General features: G+C 41.9%; 1 protein-coding gene across 1 annotated transcript in view; it reads left to right on the forward strand.

The window, feature by feature from the left end:
• The window catches only part of LOC141917748 (SWI/SNF-related matrix-associated actin-dependent regulator of chromatin subfamily A member 2), a 225979-nt gene that overhangs the window by 13962 nt on the left and 193289 nt on the right, over window positions 1-18728 (forward strand). Inside the window, exon 3 of the mRNA XM_074811167.1 lies at window positions 4836-4959. Coding sequence (XP_074667268.1) covers window positions 4836-4959 — 124 coding nt within the window. The remainder of the gene's footprint in view (window positions 1-4835; window positions 4960-18728) is intronic.

Here is an 18728-nt window from a genome sequence, read left to right on the forward strand (position 1 = left end):
GCAAAACTGCAGCTACACTTTGATTACATCTTTATTACTAAAGATGGTGTACATATTGGATCAAACACAACTTGTTTGTTTTTAATAGACCAGTTTGAACTACAGTGCTATCAATTATGCAAATCTTAATTTGTAGACTACACATTTTAATACAATAGGCCTTGCTAGAGAATAAAATTGAAGTGCTACAAGACCATTCTAGTAGTCATTTTTTGTAGTTAAACCTACATGTTAGATCTTGTACGGTTCTTTTTAGACATCTGTTTGGAACTATTCTTTTTCCATATTATATTTTTCTGGGGTGACTTTTTTTTTTCCATGAACATTTATTTTTATTATTATCTCTTAAAAGTCTTAAATATTTGTTTCATCTTCCCTGTTGATTTAAAAATTATTGTCAAATTAATTTACATAGGCTCCATCTCATTAAGGAATTTAAAACTATTTAATTTAAAGCATGTGAATAATCTGACTTGAGTGCTTGTCATGCTTAAATTTACATGTGTGCTTACACAATCAATTTCCTTTGCTATAATATGTCTGAAATTTTCTTTTTTAAAGCATTCTCTTACTAATTCTCCTCTTTTATTTAATTATGAAGTAAATTTATGATAACTTCACTTTTACAGGTGTTTTAACTTCGTAAATATGCAATAACTGCTTACAGAAGCAAGATATTTCAAAGCCTTTTGGTGACTATCATTGGTGTCACCTGGAATTGTTCTTATTACTATAAGCATATAGAGAAATTTTCAAATTAAAATTAAAATGAACCATTTATTTATTTACTTTTAAAACATTTTTGAACTCTTTCTGAAATGGCAACTTCTTCAACTTACCTTTTTCACATATGGCTCAATCTTAGTTATTAAGACAATGATTGTCATGTCCAGTCAATAAGGACATGACACTGGTTGTCATCTACAGTATGAAAAGACACATCATTAAAACTTTTGATAATGCAAAGACATCTAAGATGGAGGGGAGCCATGGTCCCAAGTTGTATTGAACTGCTGAAATCATAATTTTTGAGAGGTTGGTACATTCAGTACTTGAATTTTATGAACATGAATCTTGAAGCATCAAGTTAGTTTATTTGTTAGCCTCAAGTTGTGCCAGAGGAGGTTTAGACTGGATATTAGGAAAAATTTTTTCAACAAATGGGTTGTCAAGCATTGGAACAGGCTGCCCAGGGAAGTGGTTGAGTCACCATCCCTGGAGGTGTTTAAAAGATGTGCAGATGTGGCGCTTAGGGACATGGTTTAGTGGTGGACTTGGTAGTGTTAGGTTTATGGTTGGACTTCATGATCTTAAGGGTCTTTTCCAAACTAAATGATTCTATGATTCTATGATATCAAACATTTGCAATTGCCATTTCCTTGTTTGTGGGGTCAGTGACTGCCCAAGATGCCATCATTCTGGTGAGTACCAAAAACTCAATAGGCAATCTGGGTTTACATTCTTCAACTGTCTCTCTCTTGAGAGATTCCTGAACTGCACAAGAGAGGAAGCACCTGGAATTCTGCAGTAGAACAATTGAATACTCAATATAGTAAGTGTAACTTCTACATCTGGCTTCACCTTGTGCATTCATCAGGAGCTGTATGCTATGTCAGCAGTGGAAACAAATACATACCACGGAGCTTTTATAGAGATTTTAGGAGCATCTTGGAGAAGTTCTGTGTACCAGAGTACAAGTTATGCCTTTGAGATACTTCAGGGCTTCTTTTAAAAGTGACCAGTCAGTATAGCTAGAATAAAATTACTTCCCCTTCTCTCTACTGATTTTGCAAATGAGACTAAGACTGTAACTACACAAGTATTTGTTTTAGCAGCACTGTTGGCTTAAACAGCCCTGTTCTTCAGGCTGCCAGTTCATTTGTTGTAGTACACTTGTGTGTGTGCATGACTAAAGTAGACAAAATATGCTCTGATTCATGCAGTTATTTGTAGGATGGGCATATTTGTGCATATATATTCAATGGGATATGATCCTCACTTTTAAAATTGACATACTAACCAGTAAACTACCTTCATTCCGTATTGGATACTTGACTAACTTACAGAGAATAATATAATGCGTACAGAATTTGAAAGAATCCAAATTATGCAGAACTATATGAAAAAACTGCTTGATATAAGGGGTTGCTAAATCCTGTAATAGGGTAGGGGCAAGGCTGCCAGTGCTCTGTGTCCCCAGGTCTAGGTGAGAGTGAGGGTGTGTTCCTAGTAGGCACATATGCACACAATACACATATACATACAGATGCACAGATCAACACCAACAGAAAACACTGCACTTGCAAGCACAGCCAGTACCAACAGTCTCATCCTGTTCTGCTCTCTAGATGATCAGGATGAAAGCCTGTTAGTGGAAAATATATATGATATGGATCCTTCCAGGAGCTGGGCTTAGACACTCAGTCGACCCATTAGCTGGCCCCTGGATCCCCTGGTCTTCCAGTTGCTGGCACCTTGGCATGCAGCCCTCAAGACCTGCAGCCTCATTCCAGTTCCTGGTACTTGCCTTGCCCCCCCCCCCTTGCACACATGGACATATGCACTATAGATCCTTGCAATAACTGGCCATAGACACTTAGTCTATTCAGTAGCTGGTCCCTGGATCCCCTGGTTTCCCAGTTGCCTCACAGACACACACACATGCAAATAGATCTCTCTGGTAACTGGTCCAGACCTATGGCCACCCCCATAGCTGACCCCCATAGCTGACCCCCATAGCTGGCTTGGACCTCCTGGTTTTTCTAATAGCCAACTCTCAGACCCTCTGGTCTCTCCAGTATCTGGCCTAGGCTTATACACTGGCTCCCAAACCTCTTATCCTACTTGCTGGCTAGTTTGGCTTGATATATGTTAGCAATCACACACTGACATACATGGCCACACAATAAACATGCACTCCAGTCTCTCCAGTTGCTGGTACCACAGACACATGGACCCCTATGACTTGTTGTTCCCCACTCCAATTGCTAGCACTTAGACCAGACAAAAATGCCCACCCAGCTGCTCACTCCCCCTCCTCAACAGGACAGGGGGAGAAAATAGGATGAAAAATCTCATGAGGTGAGATAAAGATAGGGAGATAGCTTACCAATTACTGTCAAGGTCAAAACAGACTTGACTTGGGGAAAATTAATTTAATTTATTTATTTGTTAAAATAGATTTGGATAGTGAGAAAGAAAGACAAAAACAATAAAGCATGGTGTCCTCCATGAGCTGCAGGTATCTGCTCTGGTGCCTTGGGCACCTCCTCCCCCTCCTTCTTCTCTGACCTTGGTGTTTGCACTGCTGTTTCTCACTCATCTCCCCCCCTTGTCCCCCCTTGCTTGTCTAGCATTTGGCTCAGCTCTGGCCTGCAGTGGAACTATTGCTGAGCTGGCAGGAACTGGCTGTGTCAGACACAGGGCAGCCCCATACCTCTTCTCCCTCTTCTCACAGAGGCCACCCCTGCAGTCCTGCCCCCTTCCACTACCAAAGCTTTGCCGCTTAAACCCAATACACCTTGTATACCATAAATCAGTGGTTCTCAACCCGTGGTCCGCGGACCCCTGGGGGGGCCACGATGTGATCACAGGGGGTCTGCGAAGGCTTAAAGCAGGGCTGGGGAACGTCCAGCCCGGAAACGTTTGGCCTGGCCCGCGGCAAGCACTGCGCCTCCTTTTCCCCCAGCCCCCTCCCATCAATGCTCCTCTCGTACTCAAGCCCCGCCCCCCGCCTTCCCTGACACACTAGTATATTCGGTGCTAGTATGGTTGGTGGGACCCACTTTAACTAGGCGGTTTTTCTCTTAAAGACATTTTCTTAACCCAGCGGCCCTCTTTAGGGCCACAACGGGGCTGAAGTCTCTTCCTCCAGGTGGTGGCCCTGGACCCGTATACAAAAATATATGGTGCCTGAACACAGACAAACAAGGGGGGAGGTGAGAAGAATTGTAAAAACTTTTCATCAAATTTTAATGTAAAAATTGGCATCAAATTCGGAATTAGCACGTTAAAATACCATAAAATGGGCCATTTGAGCAAGAAGAGTGTTGATGCTATTATTTTAAATTCATATGGAATCATTGCAATAAAGATATTATAATAGGAGTGTGTGCATTAACAGATTAATTTATTTCCCCCTCTCTCCAAATTTGAAGATCCTTCATGAGAAACCTGAAATAAATATTTGATGCAGTCTAGTGCTTTAAATCTTGAATTAAGTCTTGGTGGTCCACAGCCACAAAAGGTATTTAAAGGGGGTCCATGGTGAAGGAAAGGTTGAGAACCCCTGGTCTAAATGATTGCTGACTGTAGAAAAATTACTATAATGTCACAAGCAGGATTTTTACTTGAAGCAAAAATATACCAATAAGAAATCAGTTCCTTTAATGGAATCTTTGTGTTTGAAGGGAAACAGCATTTGGGACATTCCAGGACAGTGGCAAATGAAAGGCAAAAGGTTGGGTTAATAATTTGGCCTAAGCCATAAGCAGTACTGTTCTAAGTTGGTCTGCATTACACTGTGTTGTTATATGAAGTCAATACAGTTCATTTGTTTCTGTTTGGACAATTTTCCTCCAGTTTGTAGTACCTGACATTGTCCAAACAGCTCATAAGGAATCAGAAAAAGAAAAGGAAGCAGCAGGAAGGGGGAATAAACTTTCTCATGTTGTGCTCTGCTTTCCAAAAATCTGATTCCAGGGATAGAGAGTCCCATTGTATTTACTTATAATAGGTAGTATGAGAAGTTTATATGCTTCTTTATATATTTGTGTAAATTTTTATTTTATGTTCCTTTGATTTTTTTTTTAGTAGATATATTTATTTTTTTACAGCCTACTGATGGCTTGCATGAAAAAGGAATGGTTGAAGATGTTCACTGTAGCTCTATGAAGAGTATGCGACCTCCTCACCCTGGAATGGGCCCACCTCAGAGTCCAATGGACCAACATAATCAAGGTTTATACATATTATGCATGCAATATGATTTTTGGGGCCCTTTTGTGCTACAGGAAGTCAAAAGTTCCTTGGAACGAGTTTCTTATATTTCCTCTGTGCTCTGTTTGGAAAAGATAAATTGTGTTATTGAGGGGAGTGGAGGAATAACTTAATTATCTTGCATTTTGGAGTGTTCATCAACCATGTACTGAAAAAAGGGGTAATGTAAGGGCTTGGGTAAGGTTATCTGTGACCTGAGTAACTTTCTACAATCTTCAGCAAATCACTAAAGTCTATTATAGATTTCAGTTCCCTTTTTTAAAAGTTTTCTTTTTTATGTCAGTACTGTAAACATAAGTGCATTAAAGAGTTTGATCGGTTTGAATCCTATGATGAAGGAACCACAAGAGAAAAGTCAAACCAGCCTAGAGTGGCCTTATTTAATATCTGCCATGTTTGGTCAAGTACTGTTCTAGGTTTTGCCAAAAAATTGTGCCAAACAACAAAAAACAAAATAGAAGCTAATTTCATTATATGTCTTCTTCATATCCTTTAGTTCACAAGGTAAAAGGAAACATATTCTATAAGTAGCTCAGTATGTTGAAGATTTAACTGACAACACCTACTTTCATTAATTTAGCAAATAAGGTTCTGTATATAGCATAAGTAGTTGTATTATAGTAATGCCTAAAGACCCTGACTAGAATTAGGAGCCCTGTTTTACCAGTCCCTGTATAAATCTATTAAGAGATGGTCACTTTTTTGATGTGTTTTTGTGTTTGTTAGATTGGATAAAACAAATGGTGGGAAGAGAAAATGGGTATATATTAGCAGAATGTGTTTGAACCACTGTGTGACTCTGAGTGGGCTGTGACTGGGATCCTGGTCAATACTTGCTCCTGTACCCTGAGCATTGGAAAGTACTGTTTTTTAGTTACACCTTTCACTACCAATTAAGTGAAATAGAACTGGTCTCTGAAGGTACAAATTCTCCATCAGATTAAAGTGTTTTTCTGCTGATTTCAGTGGAATTCAAGCACATTCATCTGAGAGCAAAATTTTACCCGAGTATGCATTCAGAGACAGTTTTGCTTGTAACAAATGTTTCCTAAAATGAACGTAATGTTTACTCTGAAAATGAAAACTGGTTCAATTTAAACATAATGTGCTAATAATACAGTACAATACTTAACACTGTGGGTCATGGCTCATGCATGAGACTTTTCTGTGCTACAGTAAAACTAATAAGCAGTAATAACAGGTACGACTGTCTATAATAGACATGTATAGTGCTTGGGTTGCTTATGCATAACATTCTAATTTAAAAGAAAAGTAGCACTAAGCAAAATGAATATAACCCGTATTAAACGGACTAAAACTTGTTAAGTGATAACTTATAAAAATAACTAAATAGTGAATCATCAACCAGTTGGGGACATTTCTAGTTGGTCTTGTGGGAATCTGAATATATTTGTCATAAATATATGTCATAAACTCATTGCTGGTAGAATTTGCAGATAACAGTGGTGTAGCAGTAAATAACAAAAGGAACAAGTTGATTATATATTCTGATCAACATCATAGAAAGATACCAATGAACTGAAACAAACCAAAAAGCCCTCTTGTTTTGTAATGGAATTTAGAATGAAATAAGTGCAATTATTGTGATAGAGCAGTGAAATACACTCCTATTACAATGTTTAAAGTGCTCTGTTCACAGCTGATAAAAGAACTTGAAATGCAAAGATAAGCACTGCAAGGTTTTTAAGGCTCTGGGACTTAATCTCTATACATTTTTTAATCACCAAGCAGTATTTGCTGAACTTTTTACAGTAAAGCTACCCAAATTTAGGTTAACATAGAGTTCACCAAGTTACTGCTTCTTCACAGAGAATACTGATATTTACTGTCCCTACTGTTCTTAAACTTAGCTGCACTTTCTTTTCTGATCCTTTCAGCCTTTTAAAGATGAGAAAAATCTATTTGGTCATCTTATCCATCTGTCTGCCAGTGGAAGACTACCTCTCAACAGTGTATTTCTCCAGTCCTAATTCTGAATTAATTTCATGCTTGGGTCCTTCATATCTTTCTCTTAGTTGACAGTTTCACAAGAGATGATAGCACTGGCCATATTACCAATGAGGAAAATTTAATATTTTGCTTACCTTAAATAAATCTTCTTGTAGCTTCAGTCCTGTCTGAATATATTTCTCACTGTATATTTCTTCTAAGATGTTATGTGCTCTCACTGTATTGTGAATACCTCTGTCCTGGTTTTGGCCAGGATAGAGTTAACTTTCCTTGGGCTGAGAGGAAGCACAGCTAGAGGGCCGGGCCCGGATCGATCATTGGAGTATTCCATATCATGTGACATCATGCTCAGTATATAGGCAGACGCGTGCTCTTTCATGCCCTGTTTCAGTTTCCCAGTCGGCGCAGCGGGATCTCTGGTGCGGTCGGGATTGCTGCTGGGGCGGGCTGCGTACCGGTTGCCAGTTGGCGAGCCACTGCTGTATTTTGCCCGTTTGGACTTACTATTGTTACTGTTTTGTTACTATTATTAATTTTTTTTTTTATTCAACCTACAAATTTCTTTTTCTTTGTCCCTCCCCTATTTCACTGGGGGTGTGTGTGTGTAAATGACTGGCCACGTGGTGATTGGCTACCAGCCGAGTTCAAACCATGACAGTCTTTTGGCACCCAACATGGGGCCTGAGGTTTGAGATAATGACAGATCGGGTCATAAATTTATTGCTTGGCTCCTTAAGATTTTATCACCTCATTTGCAATATGTATTTCCCATGCTGTTGCTCACCGTCCGTGATAGTTGGGTTAAGATTTTGTTTTTGCTTTACTATATATTGCTACTCAATGACAGGATGCAGCAATCAGTCCTGGGGCTATTTACAATTGTGTTTGAGAATTTCAGAAATTTTGAATATCCTTGGAATGTTGACATTAACATGTCATCTTACTGCTAGGAGCCAGTGTGTTCCTGCATGTGGTTCAGGCTTTGTTCAGGCTTAAGCAACTATTTAAGAGTATCCCTTGGAAATCTACCCCAAGGCTGGAGAACTATGAGTGGCTGGGGGTGTGGAGGAGCATGGGCAAGTACCTAGAACAGTGGGCACTTCCAGTGTATTGGAACTTCACTCCTGCAGAGGTGCAGAATCCTGAAGAACTAGTAAAATATTTGGAAAAAGTATGTTGTCACCCAGGTAATTCCAGAGAGGCACAGCTCACTGCAACATGCTGGGGCCTAGTCCACGCTTACTGAGTGCTATTAAACACTGTTCAGTACCCTCAAAAGGAAGAGAAGGGTTCTGGATCTGGCAACAAAGTAACAGAAACTGCAGCCGCTACAACCCCGAGAACAGGCACTGCAGCTGAACCAGAGGACCAACCCATGACGGTGTCAGTTGCTCCCGTACATAAGAAGAAATACACGAGAAAATCCCCTCACAGTGTACAGGGTGACGAACCAGGGCTATCACGAGAACAGGAGGAGGCAGAGCCAGTGATAGTCACACGATCCTTATTCCTGAGTGAGTTGAGAGACGTGCGAAAAGATTTCAGCTGCCATCCAGGTGAGCAACTCGTTACCTGGCTGCTTCGGTGCTGGGATAGTGGGGCCAGTAGCGTGGAACTAGAGGGCAGGGAGGTGAGGCAGATGGGATCCCTATCTAGGGAAGGGGGCATCGACAAAGCCATTAGAAAAAAGACACAAAATCTCAGTCTCTGGAGGCGACTTCTGTCAAGTGTAAGGGAGAGGTATCGCTTCAAGGAAGATTTTGTATGTCATCCAAGTAAGCAGACCACTATGGAGAGAGGCATTCAATACTTGAGGGAACTAGCTGTGCAGAAAATGGTTTACTATGACCCAGATGATGCACGGCTACCCACAGATCCAGATGAAGTCCAGTGCACCCGGCCCATGTGGCGGAGGTTTGTGCGGATCACACCATCATCAATATGCCAGTGCATTAGCAGTAATGGACTGGAGAGAAGAGGAGGGACCAACAGTGAATGAACTGGCTTGCTGGCTATGACAATATGAAGAAAGTCTCTCTTCCTCCCTCGTCGCGGCTGTGGAGAAATTATCTCAAGAATTCCAGCAATTTAAAGAGGACATGTCCTTCTCCCCACCTTCACGGACTAGAATCTCGGCTATTAGGAGCAGTTACAGAATCACAGAATCGTCTAGGTTGGAAAAGACCTTGAAGATCATCTAGTCCAACCATTAACCTAACATTGACAGTTCCCAACTACACCATGTCCCTAAGCACTATGTTGACCCTACTCTTGAACACCTCCAGGGATGGGGACTCCACCACCTCCCTGGGCAGCCCGTTCCAACGCCTAACAACCCGTTCTGTAAAGAAATGCTTCCTAATATGTAGTCTAAACCTTCCCTGGCGTAACTTGAGGCCATTCCCTCTTGTCCTATCACTTATTACTTGGTTAAAGAGACTCATCCCCAGCTCCCTGCAACCTCCTTTCAGGTAGTTGTAGAGGGCGATGAGGTCTCCCCTCAGCCTCCTCTTCTCCAGACTAAACAACCCCAGTTCCCTCAGCCGCTCCTCGTACGACATGTGCTCCAGACCCTTCACCAGCTTCGTTGCCCTTCTCTGGACACGCTCGAGTAATTCAATGTCCTTTTTGTAGTGAGGGGCCCAAAACTGAACACAGGAATCGAGGTGTGGCCTCACCAGTGCTGAGTACAGGGGTAAGATCCCTTCCCTGTCCCTGCTGGCCACGCTATTTCTGATACAAGCCAGGATGCCATTGGCCTTCTTGGCCACCTGGGCACACTGCTGGCTCATGTTCAGCTGGCTGTCAATCAACACCCCCAGGTCCCTCTCTGACTGGCAGCTCTCCAGCCACTGCTCCCCAAGCCTGTAGCGCTGCTGGGGGTTGTTGTGGCCAAAGTGCAGCACCCGGCATTTGGCCTTATTGAAACTCCTACAGTTGGCCTTAGCCCATCGCTCCAGCCTGTCCAGGTCTCTCTGCAGAGCCTCCCTACCCTCGAGCAGATCAACACTCCCACCCAACTTGGTGTCATCTGCAAACTTCCTGAGGGTGCACTCGATCCCCTCGTCTAGATCATCAATAAAGATGTTAAACAGGAGTGGCCCCAAAACCGAGCCCTGGGGGACACCACTCGTGACCGGCCGCCAACTGGATTTAACTCCGTTCACCACAACTCTTTGGGCCCGGCCATCCAGTTTTTTACCCAGCAAAGCGTGTGCCCATCCAAGCCGCGAGCAGCCAGTTTTGCCAGGAGAATGCTGTGGGAAACGGTGTCAAAGGCCTTACTGAAGTCAAGGTAAACTACATCCACAGCCTTTCCCTCATCCAATAAGCAGGTCGCCCTGTCGTAGAAGGAGATCAGGTTTGTCAAGCAGGACCTGCCTTTCATAAACCCATGCTGACTGGGCCTGATCATCTGGTTGTCCCGCATGTGTTGTGTGATGGTGCTCAGGATGAGCTGCTCCATCAGCTTCCCAGGCACCGATGTCAAGCTGACAGGCCTGTAATTTCCCGGATCATCCTTCCGACCCTTCTTATAGATGGGCATCACATTGGCCGATTTCCAATCTGTCGGGACCTCCCCGGTCATCCAGCACTGCTGGTAAATGCTAGAAAGCGGCTTGGCGAGCACCCCAGCCAGCTCCTTCAGCACCCTTGGGTGTATCCCATCCGGTCCCATAGACTTGTGTGTGTCTATGTGATGCAGTAGGTCACTGACTGTCTCCTCCTGGATTGTGGGGGGGTTGTTCTCCCAGTCTCTGTCTTCTGGCTGAGGAGGCTGGATTCCCTCAGTACAACTAGTCTTGTTATTAAAGACTGAGGCAAAGAAGGCATTAAGGACCTCAGCCTTTTCCTCATCACTTGTTACCATGTTTCCTCCTGTGTCTAGCAGGGGATGGATACTCTCCCTGGTCTTTCTTTTGCTGTTGACATACTTATAGAAACATTTCTTGTTGTCCTTGATTGCTGAAGCCAGATTAATTTCCAGCTGGGCTTTAGACCTCCTGATTTCCGCCCTGCATAGCCTCACAGCATCTTTGTAATCACTGTGAGTGGCTAGTCCCTTCTTCCAAAGGCTGTAAACTCTCCTTTTCTCCCTGAGTTGCAGCCAAAGCTGCCTGTTCAGCCAGGGTGGTCTTCTCCGTCGCCGGCTTTTGTTACAGCACCTGGGGACTGCTTGCTCTTGAGCCATTAAGACTTCCTTCTTAATGAGTGCCCAGCCTTCCTGGACCCCTATACCCTTCAGGACCATCTCCCAAGGGATCACTGGGGGGGGGGGGGGAGTAAACGACTGGCCACGTGGTGATTGGCTACCAGCTGAGTTCAAACCACGACAGTCTCTTCTTTTCCCCCTTCTGAGACTACATTTAATTAATGAAAATATTGATAGTCAACCTAAATGAACCATTGAACTAAATTTCTTGAATTCCAGTGTATATCTCCTCTTCCCAAAACTTGTTTGCATTCATCGTTTCAATAAAAATTCCATCCCTACCCCTCTGCTATCAGTTGTATCAGAGCTGACAGCAGTTGAAATTTTAATGTATATGGTCCACATACATTTTCATCATTTAAGTCATCTTAATATTTATTGGTAGTTAAAAGCTTAGTTGATTTAAGCACTGTTGAATATTCCACTGCTTGGAATGGTGGAATCTTGACTGTGCATCTAGTGCTATCTATTATGGTTATGTGGTTTAGAATTAATAATGTCATCCACTCTTTATTCATAGAATGGTAAAGGAGTACAAGTTTTCCTCAGCTTTCAGCTCCCATTTTCTCAACTGTGAAAGAATTACTCCAAATGATGAAAAAGTTCTATTTGCATCTGCTAAATAAAATGAAAGCAGAAGCAATTAAAGCAAAAAAAATTATATACACTCCTCGCCCCTCCACACTTGTTTCTGGAGAGGTGTTAGAACTAGGATTTGTTCCACTGTGAAGACTGAAAATAATATTCTTACTTTATATAACACATGATGCTGTGACATACTTGTGTAGATCAAGTTGTATCAAAGTTTGAAAAAAAAAATGGTTGCTAATTATTTATATAGTTAAGAAAGCCTTTTAACTTCCTAAAATTTGAGGATTCATAGGAACAGCCTCTTCTACTTGGGGTCATAGAGAAGATGGAGCCAGACTATTCAGAGGTGCCTGCTGCCTAGCAAGAGATATTCTAATTGTGGATAAGGAAAAAAAAATCACAGTGCGAGTTGTGCAGCACTGGAAAAAAGGCCCAGAGAGACCTTGGAGACTTTCAAAATTTGCCTGGATAAGTCTCTGAGCAGCCTGATCTAACTTTGAAGTTAGCCCTATTTTGAGCAGAAGGTTAGACTACATGACCTCCAGAGGTCCAACCCAGATGATTCTGTTATTCTATTTTTTATTTTTAACAAGATACTAATGTTATTTAATTTTAAATAATTTGGTAAAAGGATGTATATTCATATAAGATAAAAAAGCTGATTGTTTCCATTCAGAATATTTGCAACCATTAGAATTATAGCATTAAAGTCTTTGTTATTGGGGTACTATATACCTCTTTGATTTAAGTTGTCTTTGTAGCTCTGCATTTTAAATAGCAATGAATTAATAATTTTGTAATGCAGAGCATTGTATAGATATATGTTTTACATTAGGCCCAGATGCAAGTGGCAGAAAATTCACATGAAATCTGGGGAATTTACTTGTGATGTCAAGGCTGTTTTTTTTCTTCATATTTGGTGTCTTCTCCCCTGTATATTTTCCAGAATTAAAGGTTATCTGATTGTCCTCTGTCAGCATATAGAACTCTCTTGTTGCAATTACTCTGTGCTGGGGTCATCTTACCTTTTCCAGATTAAGCTAAGTAGGATGGGTTTTTGTCAGGACTAAAATCAAGGACATCTGAGGAAAATCTAGAAGTGGTGGTATTGGCAGTTCAGTAGGTAGCATTCTTCTGAGCAGTTAATGAGCTGGGTTTTGAGAAATTGATGCATACTTATGGTAGAAATTTATGTGTACTGCAAAAATGCATTTGAAATGCCCTGCTAATTGAGGAAGACTTGTTTGCAAAGTCTGAAAAGAAGCCCATACTCTTCTTGTCTGTTTCTTTAATATTCTTTATCCCTATATCTTTAACTTTTCTTTTTTGATATATACCAGATTACCCTCATCAGTCTCCATCATAAGTTTCTACCTTATTCAGCACTCATGTGCATGCTCACCTGTAGCAGAGCATATGTAGATAGGAAAAATCAAGCAGTATAGAGGCTTTATGAGTACAAGCTTGCAAGTACTGTCACTGGTAAATCATTGAATCACAGAATAGTTAGTCAGAAGGGAACTCTGGAGATCATCTAGTTCAGCTTTCCTGCTCAAAACCAGGTCAATTAGAGCAGGTTGCTCAGGATCTTGACCAGTTGGGTTTTGCATATCTCCAAGGATAGAGACTCCAGAATATCTCTGGGAAACCTGGTCCAGTGTTTGACCACCCTCACATTAAAAAAAAAAAGCTTTTTCTTACATCTAAGTGGAATTTCTTGTGTTTCAGTTTGTGCCCATTGCCTGTTGTCCTTTCAGTGGGCACCACTGAGAAGACTCTGGCTCCATCTTCCCATCCCATCTCACTCAATCTCTCCCCATATGTCAAATGCTCTGATCATACTTCATGATATTTGTGGCCCTTTGCTGCGCTCACTTCAGTATGTCCATGTCTCTCTTGTACTGGGAAGCCCAGAACTGGACACAGTACACCAGGTGTGGTCTCACTAATGCTGAGAAGAGGGGAAGAATTGCCTCCCTTTACCCACTGGCAACACTCTTCCTAAAGCAGCCCAAGATGCTTTTGGCTGCCTTTGCTGCAAGGGCACATTGCTGGCTCATGTTACACTTGGTGTCAACAAGGACTCCCAGGTCCTTTTCTACAAAGCTGTTTTCGAGTTGTTCGGCCTCCAGTCTGTATTTGTGAATGGGGTTATTCCTCCTACAGGTCAGGACTGCACATTTCCCTTTGCTGAATTTCATGAGGTTCCTCTCTGTCCATTTCTCCAGTCTGTCAAGGTCCCTCTGAATGGCAGCAGAACCATCTGGTGTATCAGCCACTCCTTTCCAATTCTTTATTATCTGAAGACTTGCTGAGAGTGCACTCTGTCCCATCATTCAGGTCATTAATGAAGATGTTAAACAGTACTGACTGCAGTATATCTCATATCTCACCAATTTGGTTATAAGGATGCTAATGGAGACTGTGCCAAAGGCCTTACTAAAGTCAAGGTAAATAACATGCACTGCTCTCCCCTAGTCCACCAAGTGAGTCGTCTCATCAGAGAAGGCTATCAAGTTGGTTAAGCTTGATTTTCCCTTCATAAATCTATGCTGACTACTTCCAATCGCCTTCTCGTCTTTCATATGTTTGGAAATTGCTTCTGGGATTATTTGTTCCATCACCTTCCAAGGGACAGAGGTAAGGCTGACTGGCCTGTAGTTCCCTAGATCCTCCTTCTTGCCCTTCTTGAAAATAGGAGTGACATTTGCTTTCTTCCAGTCCTTAGGAACCTCTCCCAATCATCATGACCTTTGAAAGATAATGAAGAATGTCCTGTCAATGATATTGGCCAGTTCCCTCAGCACTCATGGGTGCATCCCATCAGGTCCCATGGTCTTGCATGTATTCAGATAGTTTAAATGTTTCTCCTCTACTGAGGGTAAGTCTTCCTTTCTCTAGACTTTCTCTCTAGTCTCAGAGGCCTAGGATTCCTGAAGGCTGGTCTTACCAGTAAAGACCAAGGCAAAGAAGGTACTGAATACCTTGGCCTTTTCTATGTCCTTTGTCACCAGGTTCCCAGCCTCATTCACCAGTGAACCCACTGCAAGTATACTTGTAAAAATAATTCTTGCCCTTCACATTACTTTCTAGTTTCAACTCCAGATGAACTTTGGCTTTCCTGACTCCATCCCTACATGCTTCTACAGTGTCTCTATACTCCTCCTGGGTCACCTGCCCTGGCTTCCACCTCCTTTGCACTTTCTTTTTTTCTTTGATTTTAGTCAGGAGCTCCTTGTCCATCAGTGCAGGCCTCCTGTTGCCTTTGCTTGACTTCCTGCACATCATTCTTGAGCTTGAATGACATGATTCTTGAATATCAACCAGTTTTCTTGGATCCCTCTTCTTTCTAGTGCTGTATACCCTCAGATTCCTTCCAGCAGCTTCCTAAAGATGCCAAAGTCTGTTCTCCTGAAGCCCAGGGTTGTGCTTGAGGTTGGCCAGTGTGTCTTGACTCTTTTTAAAGGTTTTGCACTTAAAGTGGAAAACCTCTATATGGCATCACAAAACTTTAGTCCATGAATGTCACATTTTATAGCTAACAATGAGAAGTTTGGAAGGTTTTTGTCCTTACCTGAAATAATTAGTTGGTGTTTTATTTTAACCTTTACTTTTGTAAAACCTGTTTTCCTTATTGCCAAGATTCACAATGCATATGACTTTGAGGGATAAAGGAAATGTAATTATTAAATATGTAGAAACCTCAAAAAAATATTAATTTCTAGAAATTCCTCTCTCCATAGCAATGTCATGCACTCAAGGCTTGAATTGTCAAGGTTAAAAACAAGTGCTGTATGTCTCATTTCACCTTTCTGACTTAACTTTTTTTTAGCTCAGGTAGATTTAAGATCCAGCATCTCAAAAGCCATCACTGATTTAGGACTAAATAACTTTGAAAAGTATAATGTTGTGGCAGGGAGACAAAGAAATCTTTCTTTGGCAGACAGTTTTGAAAACACCTTAATTAAAAGTAGCTGCTATTTGAAGGAAATTGTGAGATTTAGAAATGTAACAGTAATGGAAAAATTCAATAAATAAGAAACAAAAATTTAAAAGCATAAGACAATAGAGCTATTATATGCTTTTTAAATGCCATAATATATTAATTTAAAGCAGTGTCTTCAGTAAGTGGGATTTTAGCCCCCCCTTTTCTTAATAAAGAAAGAATTATTTTTGACAGTAGTTAGTAGTCTCAGTCCTGACACCTTTGGTGGACAAAGATTAATAAATGGAATAAACCATATGATCTGTATGATTATTTATCATGGCTTTTATCACCAGCTATATATTTATGAATATACATATAAGCAATTTTGATATTAATCTTTTTATTTAATAACCTCGGTAATTTTAGATTTTTACACTTAATGTCTCTTATTCTCCCTTTTCATTCTTTCCTCAACTTTTTCTTTCTATCTTTCCCTTAGGTTCCTTATTTTTTCTTATTTTCAACAGGGTCTTCTTTTCTTGTCTTTTTGCTCTGTAGTTATAAAACTGAATTCTTAGTCTCTTTCTGTCTTATCTGATCTTTTTCCAACTAAAACTAATTTTTCTGTCCTGTCCTTCCATTTCTTTCTCCTATTTTTGAAAAATGAAACACCTCCCACAAGCAGACTGATGCCCAGCCAGCGTCCAAGCAACAGCTACTTTGAAAAGACTTCCCCATTGGTTTTTAATGCTGACTGTGATGTTATATGTCATGGAATATCCCTTTGGCCAGTTCAGGCCACCTGTCCCAGCTGTGTCCCCTCCCAGCTTCTTGTGCACCCCCAGCCTACTCCCTGAGGGTACAGAATGAGAAATAGAGAAAGACTTGACACTGTGCAAGCACTGTTCAGCAATAGCCAAAACATTTTTGCGTTATCAACAGTGGTTTAGTCACAAATCCAAAACACAGCATCATACAGGCTATGAAGAAAATTAACTTCATCCCAGACAGACCCAGTACAGATACAAATGTTATTTTTCTTCTGCAAATCTCTCTTTCAAAGCTGGTGGACATCTTTAAAATCTAACTGTAGTACATCACCTAAAGGATAAGTCTCAAGATTTTTTTGTCTTGGATATGCTTTGGAGTCTTCGATATCTCACTTATAAAGCATATCCATGCCATCTATTTTCATGGATGTGTTATGAAGCTCAGGGAATATTTGTGAAGTGTAATTGAAATTCAAACCTAAACCCACCAAAAAGCAAGGATTGTAATAAGATGAGTTCTGTTCCCTTCAGAGTTGTGCTAGGTTAATGGTTGGACTAGATGATCTTCAAGGTCTTTTCCAACCTAGATGATTCTGTGATTCTGTGCTCACCCTGTGTGGTGGGTCAACCTTGGCTGGCCTCTACATGCTCACCCAGCTGCTCTGTCCCCCTCCTCAGCAAGATGGGGAGAAAATAAGATGACTCACAGGTCGAGATGAGGACAGGGAGAACACTCACCAATTACAGTCAGAGGCAAAACAGACCGAACTTGGGGAAGACTAATTTAATTTATTTCCAATTAAATATAGAGTAGGATAGTGAGAAACAAAAACAAAGCTAAAAACACCTTCCTCCCACCCCTCCCTACTTCTTCCCAGGCTCGACTTCACTCCTGGGTCTTCTACCTCTTCCTCCACTGCCGAGTGGCACAGGGGAATGGGGAATGGGTGTTGCAGTCAGTTCATAAAGCTTTTTCTCTGCCACTCCTTCCTTCTCACGCTCTTCCTTCACTTCAGCATGGTGTCCCTACCATGGGAGACAGTCCTTCATGAACTTCTCCAGTGTGGGTCCTTCCCACAGGCTGCAGTTCTTCATGAACTGCTCCAGCATAGGTCCTTTCCATGGGGTTGTCCTGGTTTAACCAGGATAGGGTTAAGTTTCCCCAGAAGTGCGGGGGGAGCTCTAGCCGGGTTATTCAGATACCATGCGGACGTCACATCCTGGCGTGGGAGCGCGGGGCGCGTGGTTTTATACATCTGCTCCTCTCACTCCTGTATTGGTAGATATACTTTGCTCTGTTCATTGTTATCACTGTTATTCTTATTATTGCTGTTTGTTGTGTTGCTGTTGCTCTGCTGTATTAAACCTGTCCTTATCTCAGCCCGGGGCTTTGTATTTCACTCCCTTTGTGGGGGAGGGGCAGCAGCCGCATGGTCTCAGACCCCGGCAGGGATTAAACCATCACAACTTTGGCGCCCAACGTGGGGCTGGAGAAGACTGAGATAAGGACAAGAGGAGAAGGTGTGTTAGAGCAATCTGTTAGGTGTAATTTTACTGTTTTTATTTGCATTTGTTTGATAAAAAACGTTTGCAATGCTGGGCAATTTGCTTGCGTGGTGGGGCTGGATCAATCCTTATATCCATTGTGCATTCCCAGTGCTGATGTTTGGTTTTGGTGGAAAATGTGTCAAGGGTCTTGTTTTGCTGTATTGGCTGCAAACTGCCTATAATATGCTTCTATCGCTGCTTGTGGGGGTGAACCGGTACCTGTTTGCTGCCTGGGCTTTTGTTTGGGGTCTCACCCCCTCTATGGGTGAGCCAGGGGAAGAGATTCTCTCAGTCTTTGAGAGTTTCAGCTATCCCTGGAGCCTCCTGGCCAGTGTGCTTGCGGCACAATGCTTTCTGAATGTCTGCCAGATCTTGTTTTGGGCCATGTGGTACTTCTCCAACAATAGCACCACCCGGAAACCTGCCCCGGGGGCAGATAGTTATAAATGGCAAGGTGTGTGAGAGAAGATGGGCAAGTGCCTGAGTCAGTGGTCACCCCCAATGCTTTGGGATCTTCACTCCCGAACAAGTGCAGAGTCCTGATAAACTGGTGGAGTGTTTGGAAAAGGTGTGCGGCCAATCTGACAAACCCCGGGAGACACAAATCCTTGCGATGTGCTGGGGGCTTGCCCATGCTTACCGCATCGCCCTTAACACTGATCACTGCCCTCAAGGGGGAGAGAGAGCTGCAGGATCTGAAAGTGAACTT

The sequence above is a fragment of the Strix aluco genome, chromosome W (genome assembly GCF_031877795.1).
Source record: "Strix aluco isolate bStrAlu1 chromosome W, bStrAlu1.hap1, whole genome shotgun sequence".
In the NCBI taxonomy this organism is placed as follows: Eukaryota; Metazoa; Chordata; class Aves; order Strigiformes; family Strigidae; genus Strix; species Strix aluco.